Genomic DNA, 16,516 nt, shown 5'->3' with positions numbered 1-16,516 from the left:
CTACCTGAAGGACTTGCCTCTTCTCAGGCGAGTAGGACCCTCGCGAGGTACGTGGATCGAGAGATCGGCGATGATGGTCCCGAAAGTGAAGAGCTCGGCTGCAGAGATGACGTCAGTAGAAAATAGGGCTAAGAAAGAGCACTTTAGTTACTCTCTGCCCTCATCATTCAGTAGTTGCTTACTAATCTCGAAGTAATTTCATACTCTGTTCCTTCGTGATCATGAATAAATCCCTACACTTGGTTTTCCATACTGTTTGCATCTGCATCTGAAATACACACTTCAGAAACCTCCTGGGAATCGTGTCTACTTTACCATTACAGCTGCATCCAGACTAGAGGTCCTGTGAACAGAGAAACTCAGTGTTGAACTCACTTGTCATGAATTGGATGCGTTCAGATAACCTGTAAAAATCAGAGCTGCTTAGAAGTCTTACCTGTTCGTGTTTTCATGATTACGAAGTCAAACAGGAAACTGCAGACGCAGCCTTACTTGAATATTCTCCACCCTATCAGGCTCTGTCTTAAGACATGCCACCATCACATAGCAGCATCTCCTTTTTAAAAAACGCCAGTTCAACTGTCCCAAGAACTCGTCGCCTTCCCCTTATGTATTTGTGCCTTTTATACTCCATGACGTTCTGGCAGAGTTGGGGTCTCTTCGTGGGTCTGTAAATGAGGAATTCCCACCGGCGAGCTTGTTAGAAGCGAAGAGTCACTCTGAAGACCTCGTTATAACAAACACTTGGTTTATTAAGTGTTTTATTTACAGTATTTACATATTGCACAATCTCTGGGTACTATCTTACATTTATGATACAAAAGGACAAATGAAATTAGCCTGGATATGTTCACAGACTTACACTCCACTGTCTCCAAAACATGACAAGTTTTTGTGTGTTTTTTTTTTTTCTTCATGCAGTTCCAAGTAATACTCTGGGAATTTAATTGTAAAAGTAACAAAAATATTAAATCATACCATATGCTATATGAAAATATAGTTTCCGATTCTATTTATGTTTCTGAAGAAAACTCTCAGATTCCGCCTCGTCAGGAGAATGAAACAGCTTTGTCTGTCGTTTTATAGCACTGCACCTCGAATGTGGAGCATTCACTCCCCCAAAATCACGAATGGCAAGTGTTACCGTCAGGTATGCTGATTTACTGAATAGGTGTCTGCCAACAGTGTCGACAACATACAAAACTCAAGTGAAAGGAATTATGGAAGAGTCTGTCTGCAAAAATAAATCTCTTGTCCACAAGGGGATGTGTTCGTGAAGGGTTGGGTTCTGTTCTCTGATGATTTCCAAGGCACTTCTCATGGTTCGTGGGCTGTTGGTCCTTTGCAGCTCTGCTCACTGCTGAAAAACACATTTGGTTTCATATAACTTCACACTTTCTTACCAATTCTGGAAGACCTACACATCGAATGATAATCTGAAAACACAAGGGTTCATAGCTGCATGTGTATTTCTCTGTGTTCCAAAAAGTTCAGTCTTTCATTGTGGAAATAACCAAGTCTACAGTTGTTACATGCCTGCTATGCTAAAGGAATGAAAACCATCATCGATACAACTGAATGCTTACTCAAGTCTAAAGAACAGCCCGCACACCTGACGTGTGTTGTCAAGTCCTCTAATTCGGACCATAGTGATTGACAATCTGGCAGTCCTGAGAAACCGCTCATTGGCCCTCATGCCTCCATCTGCACGAGCATTTGCAAAACTAAAAACCAAGAATAAACCCTTTTTTCTAGCACTCCATGCAGTTTACCCAAATCACTGGTACAGTGTTCATTAATTTTAAAAATAATGGTAAGCTCCAGGGTTACTAAACTTAAGCTGCATTTTGTGGACTGAACTAGGTACTTGTTACTCAAAACTCCATTTCTTTGGAAATATATTCCAAAGCTCAGGCTTCTAACTTAACTGAGCCTGCAGGTGTAGGTAATGAAGTGGTGTGTGTGAGAGGTCTCGAGTATCTCTGACTGAGGGGGAGTAGCTGGGAATCTAGTTTCTCTTTGGCTGGAGATGAGTTAGTGAGACAGGGAGTAGTTGTTTCGGTGGAGAGGACCACAGGGCATTTGGTCTTCCCTCCTGTAAGACAATGGAAGTTGTTTTTCCTAGGGCGTGCCTGGTTCATATCTGGAAACAGTGCTTTAACTATGAAGGAATGCTTAAGAAAAATAACATTCCCATCTCCTGTAGCATACCACCTTGAGAGACTTATGAGAATCCATTCATTGCTTTAAAAAGAAGTCTTTTCTTCTGTGTGCATTTCTCAGCTTTGGCATTAAAAGCTATGCTTGTACTTCCCCCACATAAAAAGTTCCCTACAAGTTTCTGTGAACCTTCAAGGATGTGGGTCTCGTAATCCTGCACTTAACCACATGCTTCACTGAACCGCCATGTTTCTCTCATCATCAGTGGGACTCCGGCGGGGAGAAGACGGTGCCCATGATGGCGCTGGCTGTACCTGCGTGGCCAGACGGCTGCCAGGGTTTGGCTCAGCCCCCTCTGCACTGTCTAGACCTTTATCTCACAGGCTTTCCCACAACGAGCATGTCTGTGTGAGAAAGAACACGACTCCCACCTCCACTCACACGAGACGAAGAGGGTAACACGGCACACACAGTATCCTATCCCCTTTCTTAATGTTCCCGGACAGCCATCGAGGACCAGAAGCATATCTTGTTTGTGGGGGTAAACGTGGCCTCTGGCAGTGCCCAGCACACACAAGACCCATCGTAAATAGATGACGAAATTACTGTTTTTTGACTGAAATCCATGGCATTTGTGTCAGGAAAATAAAACCTTTCCACCATCAGTATGGCTGACAGTTGGTGTTACATGTTGCTCATCAGCCCTCAAGAGGCCAAGGCTAAAAACTGAGTTCATAAACTCTCCATGTGCATTTAGATTTTACCATTGGAGGCTGTGGAAACATAACTGATAGAAACAGAGAGCATAGCTATTCTTAGTTGTTCCTTATAAGCTTCCTGGCATAATGACAGATTCCAACTCAAACATTAGCCAGATAGGTCTATAAAAGTTGCATGGATATGGTTAGTCATATACTCATTTTTGAGTGTAAATGAATGAGTGAAACCCTAAAAGTGAACAGGCATGATTTTAGATATGTATCCTAATTTATGCGCTAAGTCATGTGCTGAAATTAGTCCACTAATGGGCTGTGTTTCAAATTAACACACACTCTTCCAACTGAGTGCTCACCGGAATATTCACAGCAGCTGCCCGGGTACCTTTTATCGATGGCCAGTATTTGGAGATATTTTGAGTGTTATGTTAACCTTACTCAAAGTAAGGCTACTTTAGCCAAAGAGTGAGTATTTCTAACTCCCATGAATTTTTCATGTCACAAACGGGATTTGGGTCTTTGGTGTGTGTGCCAGCGAGGCTGTGGTCAGCTTACCTTATCCCTCCATGCACATTGGACTGACAGCCAGCCGGGTAAGAAGCCGGGCACATCTTTTATAGTCTGTGGTGAAAATAAATCGTGGACCCTTGTCAGTGACATCAACAACTCCTAAAGTATTTTTTAATATCAACTGCTAAAGCCATTTATTTCTTTAAATATTCTGAATTCCCTGGAAATGATGCGGGGACTGTCATCTGAAATCCTGAGCTTTCAGTTGTTGACGTAATAATTTACGGTACTTGAGGGGCTTTCGAGTCACCTGGCAGAAGATAAATAATGGGACTGGAGGCTGTGCAGGGAGGGGCAGATGCAGGGTCTTCTCCTGCCCACTTTCTTTTCCCAGCGGCTCCTCACGCTTGTCAAAACGACTTTGGTTTTGCTCCCTAGCAGACAGTCTCCTGTGCCCTGTGTGACTTAACTTCCAGGGCACGTGCAGGCTGGATCCCCACTTGGGTCGATCATACATAACAGTGTAAAGAAAGTGGGTCAACAGGTAACAGAGAAGAAAGACCCGGGTTGGATGGTGAAAGGAAGCAATACGCTAATTTCTGAGTACAGACAGGTTTTCTTTGATATCTCACCTAATTTCCTATTAAATTATTGCATAGGTGCTAACCTCAGAGAAACAAGTGAGGTTTGGTGATCGTGGCCATAAAGGATTTCATCAGTTTGAAGTTCTGTGGAAACCTACAGCAGTTTATAAATTACTAAAGTTCACTTCTCAAGAGTCTCAAAATCCTACTTAAGAATGGAAGAATTCATGCTCTTAACTGAAATTCTGAATGAATGAGTAAATTGACAACAATGAATTTGCACAATATGTCAGACAAGCCGCCAATCCTCCTAAAAATGCAGCTCCTAAATATTTAGATGACGTAATAGTTTGTGTTCAAAGGGGAAAAAAAGCCTAACAGCTGGAGGCTGGGTCCTCTGGATTCCCGGCATTTTCCCCCTCTTCCCCAGTTGCACCAAATATTTTAGGAGGCAGTTTTCCTAGATAGAGTACGTGTGGATGCAGTGTTGTGTGAGTTCAAGGTAAATACTTACATTTGCAGCACATCTAGAGACCGTGAAGTTGACCACCATCCCACCCCACCCACATGCTTTCCAGCCCTAACATCATCTGGGCATCTTGTGAAGGTGGTCTGGGGAGACTCTGAAGAGCTGCCCTTGGACCACACTTTGAGTTAGAAGGCTCTGGTTCCTTTCAGTCCTGACCTCCCAGGGTTCTCGTTTTCTTTCCTACAGCCTGAAGCAACACAGAAGTGGTCCGGCTTTGGCTCTCCACCTCCATATGGGTAAAGTGTAAGTAGCCACTCACCCAGTGCACGCAGCTGTGGGCTTCATGTCTCCCAGGCCCAGGGGAACTGTGATGGACCCTGATGGCCACCTCCCATAACGGGTGAGCAGGGATCTGGGTGGCATGTGGCTGAGTTACTCTGAGCAAAAGGAGGCAGTGAGTGTGGGCACTCATGGTGTCCTGGGGAAGGGTTGGCAGCGTCGAGTGTGTGGTGTCTGTGTCAGGGCACAAGGAATTTAAGCATGTTGTCTGTTTCCTCATCCATATATGAAAAGATTAGTAGATGTAATGACCCCAAAGATCACTTTCAAATTCAGAGTCTGTGATCCTATTATTGTAAGATGGCAGTTAAAAATACACATTTCAGCAATAAAAATGAGAAGGTTCTCTGGCCTCTGGAATAATGAATAACTCTCAAACAGAAGGCGATTCCATTTCAGAGGAAGGAAGGGGGAGAGGGACGTGCCAGGAGCATAGGGCATGGATGGGAGGGTGGACCAAAGCAGCCAGTGCTTGAAAAATAAGAATGCGAGCTCTGTGGGACACGTGTGCTGCTTGCCGTGGCTGAGCCCTGGCAGCGGTGAGAGCCCGAGGGCCTTCACGCGGAGCACCCCCGCTCCCTGCGGAAGGTGGTGCTCCCCGTCTTACCGGCCAGCTTCGGCCAGCTTCCTCAACGCCTCTCGACAAGGAGCTCCACACACGGCCGCTGCGATTATCTGGGGCAACCCTACTGCCTAAGCGGAAAAACTTCCATACAAAGTGGCTTGTTTTTTTTACTTTTCGTTTTTGGAGGCAGGGCAGGGAAGTCTGGTCTGGATGGTCTCTGAAGGCAGCTAGGAAGACACACAGGGTGTCTGCACCACCTTCCTCCTGCGAGCCTCATCCGAAGTGAAACCTGTAGTCCCTACGAGGAAACCTGGTTTAGGGCCCTAACCGATGCTGCTCTAGCTCGTAAGCCACTTGTCATCAGCACGTGTTTTCTGAAGAGCGGTAGCGGCCATTTGGGGGATGAAATACCTTCTCTTTCAGATACAATCAGAGAGCTATCGCTGAGCGCTAGACCGAGAGGGAGCTCCGTGTTTCTGGGTTACTGGAGAGCAGCGTCCGGTCAGGGTCGGGGGGGCCCAGGTCCACAGACTGTCTCTACTCCAGAGCACGCAACACCACGGCAGTCATCCTAGTAACTCACTCTTAACGTTTGTTTGTCCTATTGCGTAGATACAAATATAGACATCATGCCAGAATCCATAAACACAACAAGAATGTGAATGGAAGAGTTCAGCCCATTCCAAGAGTTGATTAATTCCAGTGAACATAAATAATTTTCCATTTGGCACTAGCTGCTATAGAATGCATCACCTTCTTCTATGGTCTGGTCACCCTAACCCTTAACTCCATAGCTAAGAGGGAATATATATTAGCAAAGAGGAGATTTAGAAGGCGGCGTGGAAGGACACGAGAAACACATCGACATGTGCCGGTCTTTCCAAAGCAATCAGGATGCTGTCACTTACATGCAGGGATGGTGCAGTCTCTGGTGTTGTGGTAAAGTCTGTGAAAGTGCTTGCTGCACTTTGGACTGAAATAAAGAGGACCTGGAACATGGAAGAAGCAGATTGTGAGGACTTGCGGGATGCCAGAACTGGGCACAGGTAAAGGAATGAGGACACTTACCTGTAAGATGTTTTAGGAACTTGTCCTTCATCCTTAGATCTCGAGGAACAATTTCTGTTTGAAGGGAAAGAGGCTAATTATCGCATTGCTTGAAAGAACCTTTTTTTTTTTTCATGTGATCTAAGTGAATGTTGAAGAAAAGTTATTGGAACCTCTTCGTTAGCCATGTTACATAGCTAAATAAAACAGATTGGAGCCCCCCTTGATTATTGTACACGACATAATGTGAAGACTTGTAATCAGGATCACATTTTTCTTCAGATAAAGTATGAGCTATTCACAAAGCTTCAATATTATTTGTCTTGTCTCTGCCACTAGTGTAAAGACAGTGACCGTAAGTTATGTAAGGGTGAAGAGGGGTGTGTGTTGACGGTAGCTTCCCGTATATAAATCACTTCTAGACATTTTCATTTTGGACAGCTTGGTAATCAAATACCAGAAGCTCTCAAAGTTCTAGAATGAAAACCCAATCCTTCAAACAAAAAAAACTTGTTATAAGACTTTTTTTCTAGGTATATATTTAGCAAAAGGGTTAAATGCCTTCAAAGCCACTGTTATGAAGGCTGGAGTAAATGCATGGAAGTAGACATTTACCTGGTTTGCAAGATTAAAGTACAACTCCCAGGGAAGGACAGCGCTCAGCTCCTACTTGGGAACTAGCAATGCTCCCACTGACATTCTTTCCGACTCCAGGCCTTGTTTTGCTTTTTTACAGTCACCTGTAACCAGTTTTCACTCCCTTGTTTTGGATAGTAACTTTTGCTGTGATTGCATGTGATGGCACTTTGTTTTACCAGCCATAGCCCTCATCTGAGGAGGGAGCGTTTCCTGTGGACCTCTTCACTTGCAAGGCTTAGACATCTCTTGAATGTCAGTCTGTATGAAATTGACCTTATCACATTTGACCTAATTGTGTCATGAAAGCATTAAAAGCTTGCCTGCTTTCTTTGGAAATTTCCCATGGGGCACCCACTCTGGGAAGGCTCTGCCATTGGCAGAGGGGGGTGGAGGGGTGACTGTCTCAGTTGAAAGTGCTTTGCTGAAAATATTTCCATTTCCTAAATAACAGATGACAGTTCTGTGCCAAAGCTCCCGACCTAGGTAACAACTCATGTGTCTTAGAAGTGGAGTAGGGACAGTTATACTAGAGGCGGCGTCATTGACCGACCTCCTGTTTTCTTCTTTAAAAAAAAAAAAAAAAAGCCTAGTTTTTTTTTTTTTTCAAACAATCGAAATGGTTTTATCTTGTTAAAAATATGTATATTTTCTCAAAGCCCATTCTATTTCCAAGCAAACACGAGTTCTAGTGTCTCCTGAGACATGACGGATACGCAAACATGTCGGACGTTCGGTCTACACTGCACACACCCAGGGAACCCTCGAAGGCAGGTCACTCGGTCCGCAAGCCGGAGGCAAGGGCACTCACCCACTCTCTGCTCCTCGGGATAAACCGGGTAGTCCGACACCTCCCTGCGGCCCAGAGTGTAGTCGTGCTGGCCCGAGAGTTGCAGCCTCTTCGACTCGCCCGAATGGTACTTCTTGAGCTCCTGGAGGATCTCCACGATGAGCCGCAGCAGGGTCTGTCTGTCGGCCGCCTCCCGGGGCTCGGCGACTCCGGCGCCCGCCGCCCCCAGCACTAGCAGCAGCCCCAGGAGGAGGGGGCGCCCAGGCCCGCGCATCGTGCGCTCGCTCGGCCGGAGGGAGCTCGGCTCGCTGGAGGGGGAGACCGGGAAAGAAAGTCGGCGGGTGCTGGCGGAGGGGAGGCGAGGCTCTCCCGCTGAGACCGCGGCCCCTCGCAACCCCGGGCAGATGAGGGGCCGGCGGCGGAGGCTGGGACACGGCGTCCCCGGGACCCGGGGAGGCCCCGCCGCGGTGATGCCGAGAGCCTAGCCTCGGGCGCCGCCGCCGCCCTCCTCTGCGCGCCTCCTCCCGCCCGCGTCCCGCCCCCGCGCCGGCCCTCCCAACTTTCGGAGGAATGGCACATCCGCCTGCGTTTCGCAGCGCACGGCATCGGCACAACTTTCTTAACCTCTAAAGCCAAGCGGCGCTGCGGCGTCTACTCCGCCGGCGGGGCGGGCGCGCACCCACCCGTCCAGGAAGGCTGGAGGACGCTAGGAGGGTCCTGCCCGCGCACCTATCTCCTCCCGACTGGGCAGCGTGGCGCTCTCCGGTGAGTGGGGGCCGCGCGCCCCGCCCGAGCGGCTGCGCTCAAGTTTGCAGCAACGCCTTTGTGTGGTGGTCGCCCCCTCCTCCCGCCGCGTGTTCCCAAAAGGCCCCCCGCCCCGGGACCCTCGCTCCAGCAGCCCGAGGTGCCCGGTTTTGGAAACCCCCCCGCCCTCGGGGAGGAGAGGGAGTCCGGCCCACACCTGCCCGGCGCCGCCCGTGGGGCCACCTGCGCGTCGGAGCCCGGCCGGATTACCTGTCCTCGTGTCCCGGAGCCGCGGGCGTCCTTCGGCTTCTGTCCCGGTGTCTGTCCCCGCGTCCCGGAGCCGCCGCGCGCCCCGCTACTCCATGCCCCGCGGCGACCCGGCGTGCGGAGCGCACAGGACGCGCGGGGATGGAGACGCGGTGGCTCGGCCGCTCGGAGCGCTGGACGCGCGGCTGCCTGGGCTGCGCTCCGACCGCGGCCGCTTCTTATCCCCGCGCCCGCCGACGTCAGGCCGGTCCCCGAGGGCTCCGCGCGGGGCTTTAATTAGAAGCCGCTGAAGTGTTCGTACCCCTGTGCGGATCTTCGTCAGACACCCCCCCCCCATCTCCTCCCATCTCTCCCTACCCCCGTCTGTCTCCCCCTCTTCCCTCTCCCCCTCCCTCCTCTCTACCCCGTCCTCTCTCCCTCTGCCCCATCTCCTCCCCTCCCCCATCTCCTCCTCCGTCATCTCCTCCGGCTCCCTCCCCTCTCTCCCTACCCCATCTCTCCCCTCTTCCCCTCCCCCGTCCCTCGCCTCCCTCCCCTTCGTCTTCCCCTCCCCCTTCTCTCCCTCAGTCTGTTTCCCTCCGTTCCTGTCACTTGTGACAGGATGAGAAGAAACGCCTTTACCAGGAACTCAGATCTGTTTTTGTCTAAATGTAGATCTTGGGCTATTAAAAAAGGAGCTGCCTGATTGCCTCGACATTTAATAAGTCAATTAGAGTCTATCCTTTTTGGAGGAATCTTCCGGCGTGGCTGGGGGCCACTCTCAGGACCCCAAGAGGTCTGCACCGCCCCACGGCCTGGAGCGGCAGGCCAGGTCCCCGAGGCCGGGCAGCCCCCAGGGCAGGGGCCTGGGTTCAGGGTAGGACACGGGCAACGCTCTGGTAACCTCGGGATGCACACAGTTACCTGGCAGGACACGTGACAGCCCCCTCCTCAACACGCTCACCCCCCAACCCACGCGGAAGGTCGAGCCGAAGCCCCTCCCGCAGGGGACTGCGCGGCCCGCACTCCGGGTTGTGGGGGCTGGTCGCTTGCTCGCCTTCCTCAGAAACGCCCGCAGGAGACCTCCTGGGGCACCCCCTCCAGGCCTAGTCTTTCCGAAAGTTTGAGTTCTTTGGATGCAGGCAGGCACATTTGTGAGGCTTCAACAGTTTATCTCCTTTAATTTTTTTTCTTGTAAAATGTATTATCAATCAATTGCGTGCTTTCCCATTTTATTGGCACTTTCTGGGCAAGAGCTGGACATCCTCCAAGTCAGCGATCTGATGGGGAAAGGTGTTCTCAGTACAATACCAGAAGGGAGGGTGCGTGCAGGAATTAAAAGCCTCCACCCTTAGAAGGACCAGCACACAGGGCCCCTGGGCAGAGATGCCCCGGGCCAGCGGTGCGGACCCCTGAGCCAGGCCTGGGGTTCCCAGGGGCGGGAACCCCCAAGGAAGAACTCTCAATCTGTATCTCTTTGTCTGTGTCTCTGCTCTTCTCTGTGTCCATCTCTGTGTCTCTCTCTATCTGCTCTGTTTCCGTCTCTCTGTGTCTCTATCTCTTCTGTTTCCATCTCTCTGTGTCTCTGTCTCTGTTGTTTCCATCTCTGTCTCTCTGTCTCTGCTCTCTGGTTCCATCTCTGTCTCTCTGTCTCTGTTTCTGTCTCTGTCTCTGTCTCTGTGTCTCTCTGTATCTGCTCTGTTTCCGTCTCTCTGTGTCTCTGTCTCGGCTCTCTGTTTCCATCTCTGTCTCTCTGTCTCTGTCTCTGTCTCTATCTCTCTGTCTCAGTCTCTCTCTGTCTCTGTTTCTGTCTCTATCTCTCTGTATCTGCTCTCTGTTTCCGTCTCTCTCTCTGTCTCTTCTCTGTCTCCCTGTCTCTGCCTTGTCTGTCTCTGCTCTGCCTCTCTGTGTCTCTCTGTCTCTATCTCTCTGTCTCAGTCTCTGTCTCTGTTTCCATCTCTGTCTCTCTGTCTCTGCTCTGTCTCCCTGTCTCTGCCTTGTCTCTCTGTCTCTGTTCTGTCTCTCTGTGTCTCTGTCTCTATCTCTCTGTCTCAGTCTCTGTCTGTTTCCATCTCTGTCTTTCTGTCTCTGCTCTGTCTCTCTGTCTCTGTTTCCATCTCTGTCTCTCTGTCTCTGTTCTGTCTCTCTGTGTCTCTGTCTCTATCTCTCTGTCTCAGTCTCTGTCTGTTTCCATCTCTGTCTTTCTGTCTCTGCTCTGTCTCTCTGTCTCTGTTTCCATCTCTGTCTCTCTGTCTCGGTCTCTCTCTGTCTCTGTCTCCCTTTCCTCAGAAACACAAAGTGAGTTTGTCAAAGTAAGGCTGAAGTAAATAGAATGGAGACAGAAGATACTAAAATGTAGTCATCTAAATCCCCTCCCCACAACTTTTGGGGGGATGTGTTTATACTCTGTTCTCTGTAAAAGAAAATGGGTTTATTTCTCAGTGAGCACTTCTTTTGGCAGACAATATGACTGAAATGTGAGCGTTTCTGTTAAGATATACTCCAAAAAAAGGGGGGGGGGAGAATTCTTATCAGATAGTTCTTAGGCAGGGGAAGTAGGATTTTTTCTTTTCCCTTTCCCCCAAGGTGGGGTGAGCTTCTTTTGCGGGAGCGCCCCCTAGTGACAAAAGCCTCCAGCTGTGGGCACCCCGCAGTGGCCCAGGGGTTCAGGAGCCTCTTTCCCACCCAATAGAAGGAGCACGGGGAGCTTCTGTTGTTAAACATTTTGGTGTAAAAATTGCTTTTGGAAATAAAAAATATTGCTATAGTAAAAAAAAAAAAAAAAAACCAACCCACAAGAATTTAGCCTAATCACATATTAAGTTTACATAGAGTCTTTCCTTTTAAATACTGTTTTACAAAATCAGGTGAAATCAATGAAGAGGATTAAGAGGTACAAAGCTCCTGTTATAAAATAAATAAGTCTCAGGGATGAAAAGTACAACATAGGAAGTACAGTCGATCATATTGTAATAATTTGTATGGTGACAGATGGTAACTACACTTATGGTGAACATTTTCTAATGTATGTCATGTTAAATCACTATGTTGTACACCTGAAACTAATATTATATGTCAACTGTACTTCAATTAAAAATAAGAAATTAATTTTAAAAATTAATTTTTTAAATTAGGTTTTTCTAAAAAATACCTGTTAGAACTATTCCCCCCTCTCCAAATTCTACCAACCAAGGAAGCCTTGCTAGTAATTAATATTATCCTTTTTCTCTTTTGTGGTTTTTAATAAGACAAACGGATTTTTTGAATGACTCCATTCTACCACCCAGTTGTATATGCCAGTGTGTTAGCCCAGCTCGTCAGATGCTTACATGCGTGAACAACAGCAACAAAACTAGTGCTTGGTCAGTGCTCAGTTTCATGAGATCTGGCAATTAGGAATCAGACCAGCATGTTTTAATTCATTCATTTTTGCAAAGCTCTGTACTGAAATGATTTCAGGAGCCACTCATTTTGTATAAACCATTTTATAGACTTTCTCAACTAAATAAAAAAGTGCACTGAATTATAATCTCTACTGAGCTGTCCAGTTTATGGTATTGTCAGGAAGAACACCTCGGAGTTCTCCAGTCACCAGAAATATGGTTTATGTATCCATTGTTAACACTTTCTTATCGGCTAATTGTCTGCACTGGTCGATGCAAAGCAAAGTGTATGTGAACTGGCTTACGTGAAAATATAAAGTTATATTTGACAAATGACTTGGGCTCTCCACTTCTTCCCTATAAAATAGGGCGGTTGAACTATATGGTCTCTGAAGTCTAAAGCTGTATAATTCTGATCATTACCAAAAAAGTCAGAAAACAAAAAATGCAGTATTTCTTCAAAGAGCTGAAGTGAATTAATTCACTAAAATAGTCACTATGAGTTTCATCATCTGTTTTCGTGCAAGAAGAGGTGATATATTCATCTTACATAATTTAATTTCCTACGTTAGTGAACAACTTTCTATTATGAAGGGTCCAAAAGAGATAAGTTAGCAACACTATATTCTAAGCATTATTGGCAAAGGTAACTTTTGCTAGATTTGGTTTAGTTGTTTCCTTTTTGAGAAAACGATGTTAGATCGTAGAAGACTAACAAGAGAGGGGAGAGTTGTGTTTAGCCCACTTTTAGTATAGATCTGTGTTGTAAGATGGGCAAGTTATTGTTTTTCAATTTATAAATAGGATAAAGCTCCAGTGTTTCAATTACAATGACTTTTCCCTCTTCCTCAGAAGGTATAATTTTTTTTTTGAGAGGACTATTAACTACCTTCAAACACTTCTAAAATAGATATATATTAGCTACATGTTTTTAAATGAATTATTATATTAGTTCAACAATTATGTTGATCATTTAACAATCTAAGATCCCATTAGAGAGAAAAACTATTACCTTTCGTGAAGGATAACTTTATGTGCTATAAAGAAATGTTACTTAATATTTAACTTTCATCAGTTCTGTTATTGTTGCTATCAATATATTATTAGTACACTGGGAATGTATTAGAAAGTATATAAAGCATTTAGGAAGACAAGATTTCTAACAGGACCGATCTTTCTGGTATAAAGGTAATCAGTGTAATCTCTTATAAGCAATAACATGCATGCTGTCTAGCAGTTTATTCTAGATGAATGAAGTACAGCCTTCTAGCAAATTCTTTCTCTCATATGTAGAGGCAGCCCACAATTGTAAGGGTATACAGGTCATCCACCTCCTTTTCACTTTTCGATACGCGCTTTTGCATCTGCAAACCCCGCTGCAGTGCAAGTCTAGGAGAGCTATGAGCCCAAGGTTCTGTATGAAGTCTTGGGATGCTCTGTAACGTGACTGATTTCCTCTTGCTCAGTTTTCTTATCCCGTGGCCAAGAGGAAGAGGACCATTAATGGGCAGGCTTGAAGGGAGCATGGACTTGACCTTGTTCCCTGGCACTGGTTTAGTTATGAAATCCAGCTAGAGAAGAGGTCTTAAAGCTTAGTGACACTTACCTATCCCTTAAGGGTCCAATATCACACTTTTTTTTTTTTTTTTAGATTTTTAAAATTATTTGAGAGAGAACATGAGCGCAGGGGGGTGGGTGGCAGAGGGAGAGGGAGAAGCAGACTCCCCGCTGAGCAGGGAGCCCATCATGGGGCTCAGTCCCAGGACCCTGAGATCATGACCTGAGCTGAAACCAAGACTTAGTCACTTAATCGATTGATCTTGTCAGGCTCCCCAGCTCTGCCCTTTCTAAGAACCTGAAGGTCCACACTGGGTCCTCTGCCTCCGGCCTGAGAGGAGGTTGTAAGAGCCAGGGCTGGGGGTGGCCTGTGTCCCCTCTGCCAGTGCTCCACTCGTCAGCTGAGTGCCCCTCAGCAAGCATACAAGTAGGTTTAAATCAGTGTAAGAGAAACCCGCTTTCTTCAGAAAACAATACTTGTTGGGATATTTTCTTTTCCTTTAAGCAATGTTGGAAGGACCAATTCCTAACCCCGACCAAGAGTCGGTCTGGGACACTGGCCCCTGTCCCGGACAGCTAGGCAGGGAGAAGCACGGACAGCAGTTAATCCCCATGGCTCCGTGTCCGAGTCTGAAGGGCAGGACTGCGGGGCTATGCGGCCTCCCCGAAGCCAACCCCAGTTTCCAGATTTGTGCTCCAGCTTCACGGAGCTACTCAAATTCTTGCCCCCAAGACTTTTATTCAAACGGCTCTTTTTGTCTGGGACAAGTTCCCTTCCTTCTGCCACTTGCTTTCGTTGAGTAACTCACCCTATTTCACCATAGACGCCAGACCTTCTGGGAACCCTGCCGATCTCCCTCCGCTTTGCCTCTCGTGCTTGTTGCCATCATGGCAGCAACCCCACTTACTCAGTTTAGTTTCTGCACGTGTCCCAGGTCACTGTTCCGGACCCTCCGTGGACTACCACGTTTTTGGAGGCAGGAGCTGCCTCTTGTTCATCATTATATCACCAGTGCTTCGTATCATGTAGGGAACATCGTATACACAAAGTAAGTAATGTTGAAGAAATGAGTAAGCGTACTCTTTATGTATTTTTACTGAGAGATGCTCAGGAAGCATTACTGAGACGGATATTTATCGGGTACTTGTTTTTGAAAACCAATGTTTGTAGAATTACAGAGATAATCTGAGCACGGATCGGCCCTTTGGATAGTACCCGATCATACGGTAAAGATAGGGTCGGTGGAGTGTTAATGACAACGACGATGTCCGGTCGGAGCTCTCTCAGAAGATAGCTGCAGGAAGTGTAGACTCCGTAGCAGAAGGGGTATTTGTAGTGATGGGGACCGTCACGTTGGGTTGGGGCCGAGCATCCTAGACAGAGGGAGACGCGTGTGCAGAGTCCAAGTGAGCCTGTTTGGGAAGAACAGACTGTGTGAGAGGGGGACGGACAGACTTCGGAAGGACAGCTTTACCAGTGTCCACTTTCTTCCAGGAAAGCAGCATACAGAGTGAACGTGGACGTGGCTGTGGATCACAGACGCTGGCCAGCGTTCTCACTCCCGCTCACCAGCATCTGAACTAGGGCAGGACGGTGCCTCTGAGCCCAGTTTCTTCATGCCTAAAAGGGAAATGACTTAGTATTGTGTGTACTGGGTCCTTTTCAAATGCTTTAAAGATCTAAAGGGGTCTAAAGGCCATAGGTTGCCACCCTCATCCTGCTGTGGACACCTGGCTCATTAGTTGGGCATAATGTGCCTTCACTGGTCGTCCCGACTTTCCTCTATTTTTGAGCGTTACTGAAAACCTGAATGCTGTGATGATGACTTTTGCCCTTATGTGTATGATACAGTTGATAATGTTGTTGCCTCACATGTAACCATCAGTACATATTTATAAACACACCATTAGAAGATACCCGAGTGGGGACAAGAAGGGCCTAGTCTAACAGTGTTTCAGGAAAGATTGAAACAATATCTTGTACAGCAGGATTTTGGCAGATGGCAATGGGTGATTATTTTCTCCCCACAGAGTAGGAACATTTGAGTTTGAGAAGAGATCCCATCTTTAAAAAGGGCATTTTATTTTTGTGTCCTTAAATTGCTATGACTTTACTAAGATCAAAATATATTTCAATGGCCTTGCAGTTTTTTGTTTTTGTTTTTGTTTTTTTAGAGAGAGAGAGAGAGAGAGAGAATCTTAAGCAGGCTCCATGCCCAGCACAGAGCCTGATGCGGGGCTCGATCCCACAACCTGAAATCATGACCTGAGCTGAAATCAAGAGTCGGACACCCAATCCACTGAGCCATCCAGGCACATCCTGCCTGGCACATTTTAATAATTGATATCATATTGTGTTTATATTATAAAATAAAATCCAAATATGTGTATAGCAGAAAGTGAGTACAGCTTTCATTACTCAGAATCTTTGACATCTGACTTTCTTCAGATAGGGCCCTTACTAAATGTTATCAAACATTATCAATAACCAGCATGTTAATGAGGATATAACCAATGTAATGGAGGTCTGGATTGAAATAGTCATTTCTGGAATTGGCTGGTGTCATTTTAAAGGCATTTCTAGTTGAAGTGTTAGCAATACACAGTTTCAAGGGATCTTTTTTGCTAAAATTAACAGATAGATGCTGAAGGGGTTGGCAGTTCTTATTTCCTGTGACTGTGTTATTACTCAAGTCCCGATGAACGTTTCTGACAAGGAGTTTCATGCACACATCACAATATGAAGAAATTCCATTTTTATTGTCAGCAT

The 16,516-nt window shown here is 46.8% G+C and overlaps 1 protein-coding gene and 1 long non-coding RNA gene across 4 annotated transcripts; one reads left to right on the top strand and one right to left on the bottom strand.

The window, feature by feature from the left end:
• Positions 1–697: 697 nt before the first annotated feature.
• On the bottom strand, positions 698–9,141 carry ALKAL2 (ALK and LTK ligand 2). 3 transcript variants are annotated; one of them, XM_057309158.1, is made up of 6 exons: positions 8,831–9,141; positions 7,838–8,124; positions 6,412–6,465; positions 6,252–6,332; positions 3,432–3,497; positions 698–1,357 (listed from the first exon to the last, which is right to left on the bottom strand). In XM_057309158.1, exons 2-5 carry the CDS (start codon positions 8,088–8,090, stop codon positions 3,433–3,435), a joined length of 453 nt encoding a protein of 150 aa, XP_057165141.1. In that variant the 5' UTR covers positions 8,091–8,124; positions 8,831–9,141; the 3' UTR covers positions 698–1,357; position 3,432. The 3 variants fall into 3 exon arrangements, with proteins under 3 accessions (XP_057165141.1, XP_026373698.1, XP_057165140.1); XM_057309157.1 differs by having other exon boundaries at positions 702–1,360; XM_026517913.4 differs by lacking the exon at positions 8,831–9,141 and having other exon boundaries at positions 701–1,360; positions 7,838–8,332.
• On the top strand, positions 8,421–16,312 carry LOC130543132 (uncharacterized). The gene is made up of 3 exons (XR_008958213.1): positions 8,421–8,581; positions 14,682–14,795; positions 15,242–16,312. It is a non-coding gene; the product is annotated as an uncharacterized LOC130543132 (long non-coding RNA).
• The last annotated feature ends 204 nt before the right edge of the window (positions 16,313–16,516 follow it).

This window comes from Ursus arctos, unplaced genomic scaffold (assembly GCF_023065955.2).
Source record: "Ursus arctos isolate Adak ecotype North America unplaced genomic scaffold, UrsArc2.0 scaffold_8, whole genome shotgun sequence".
NCBI lineage: Eukaryota > Metazoa > Chordata > Mammalia > Carnivora > Ursidae > Ursus > Ursus arctos.
This window is presented reverse-complemented; position numbering and strand designations above follow the sequence as displayed.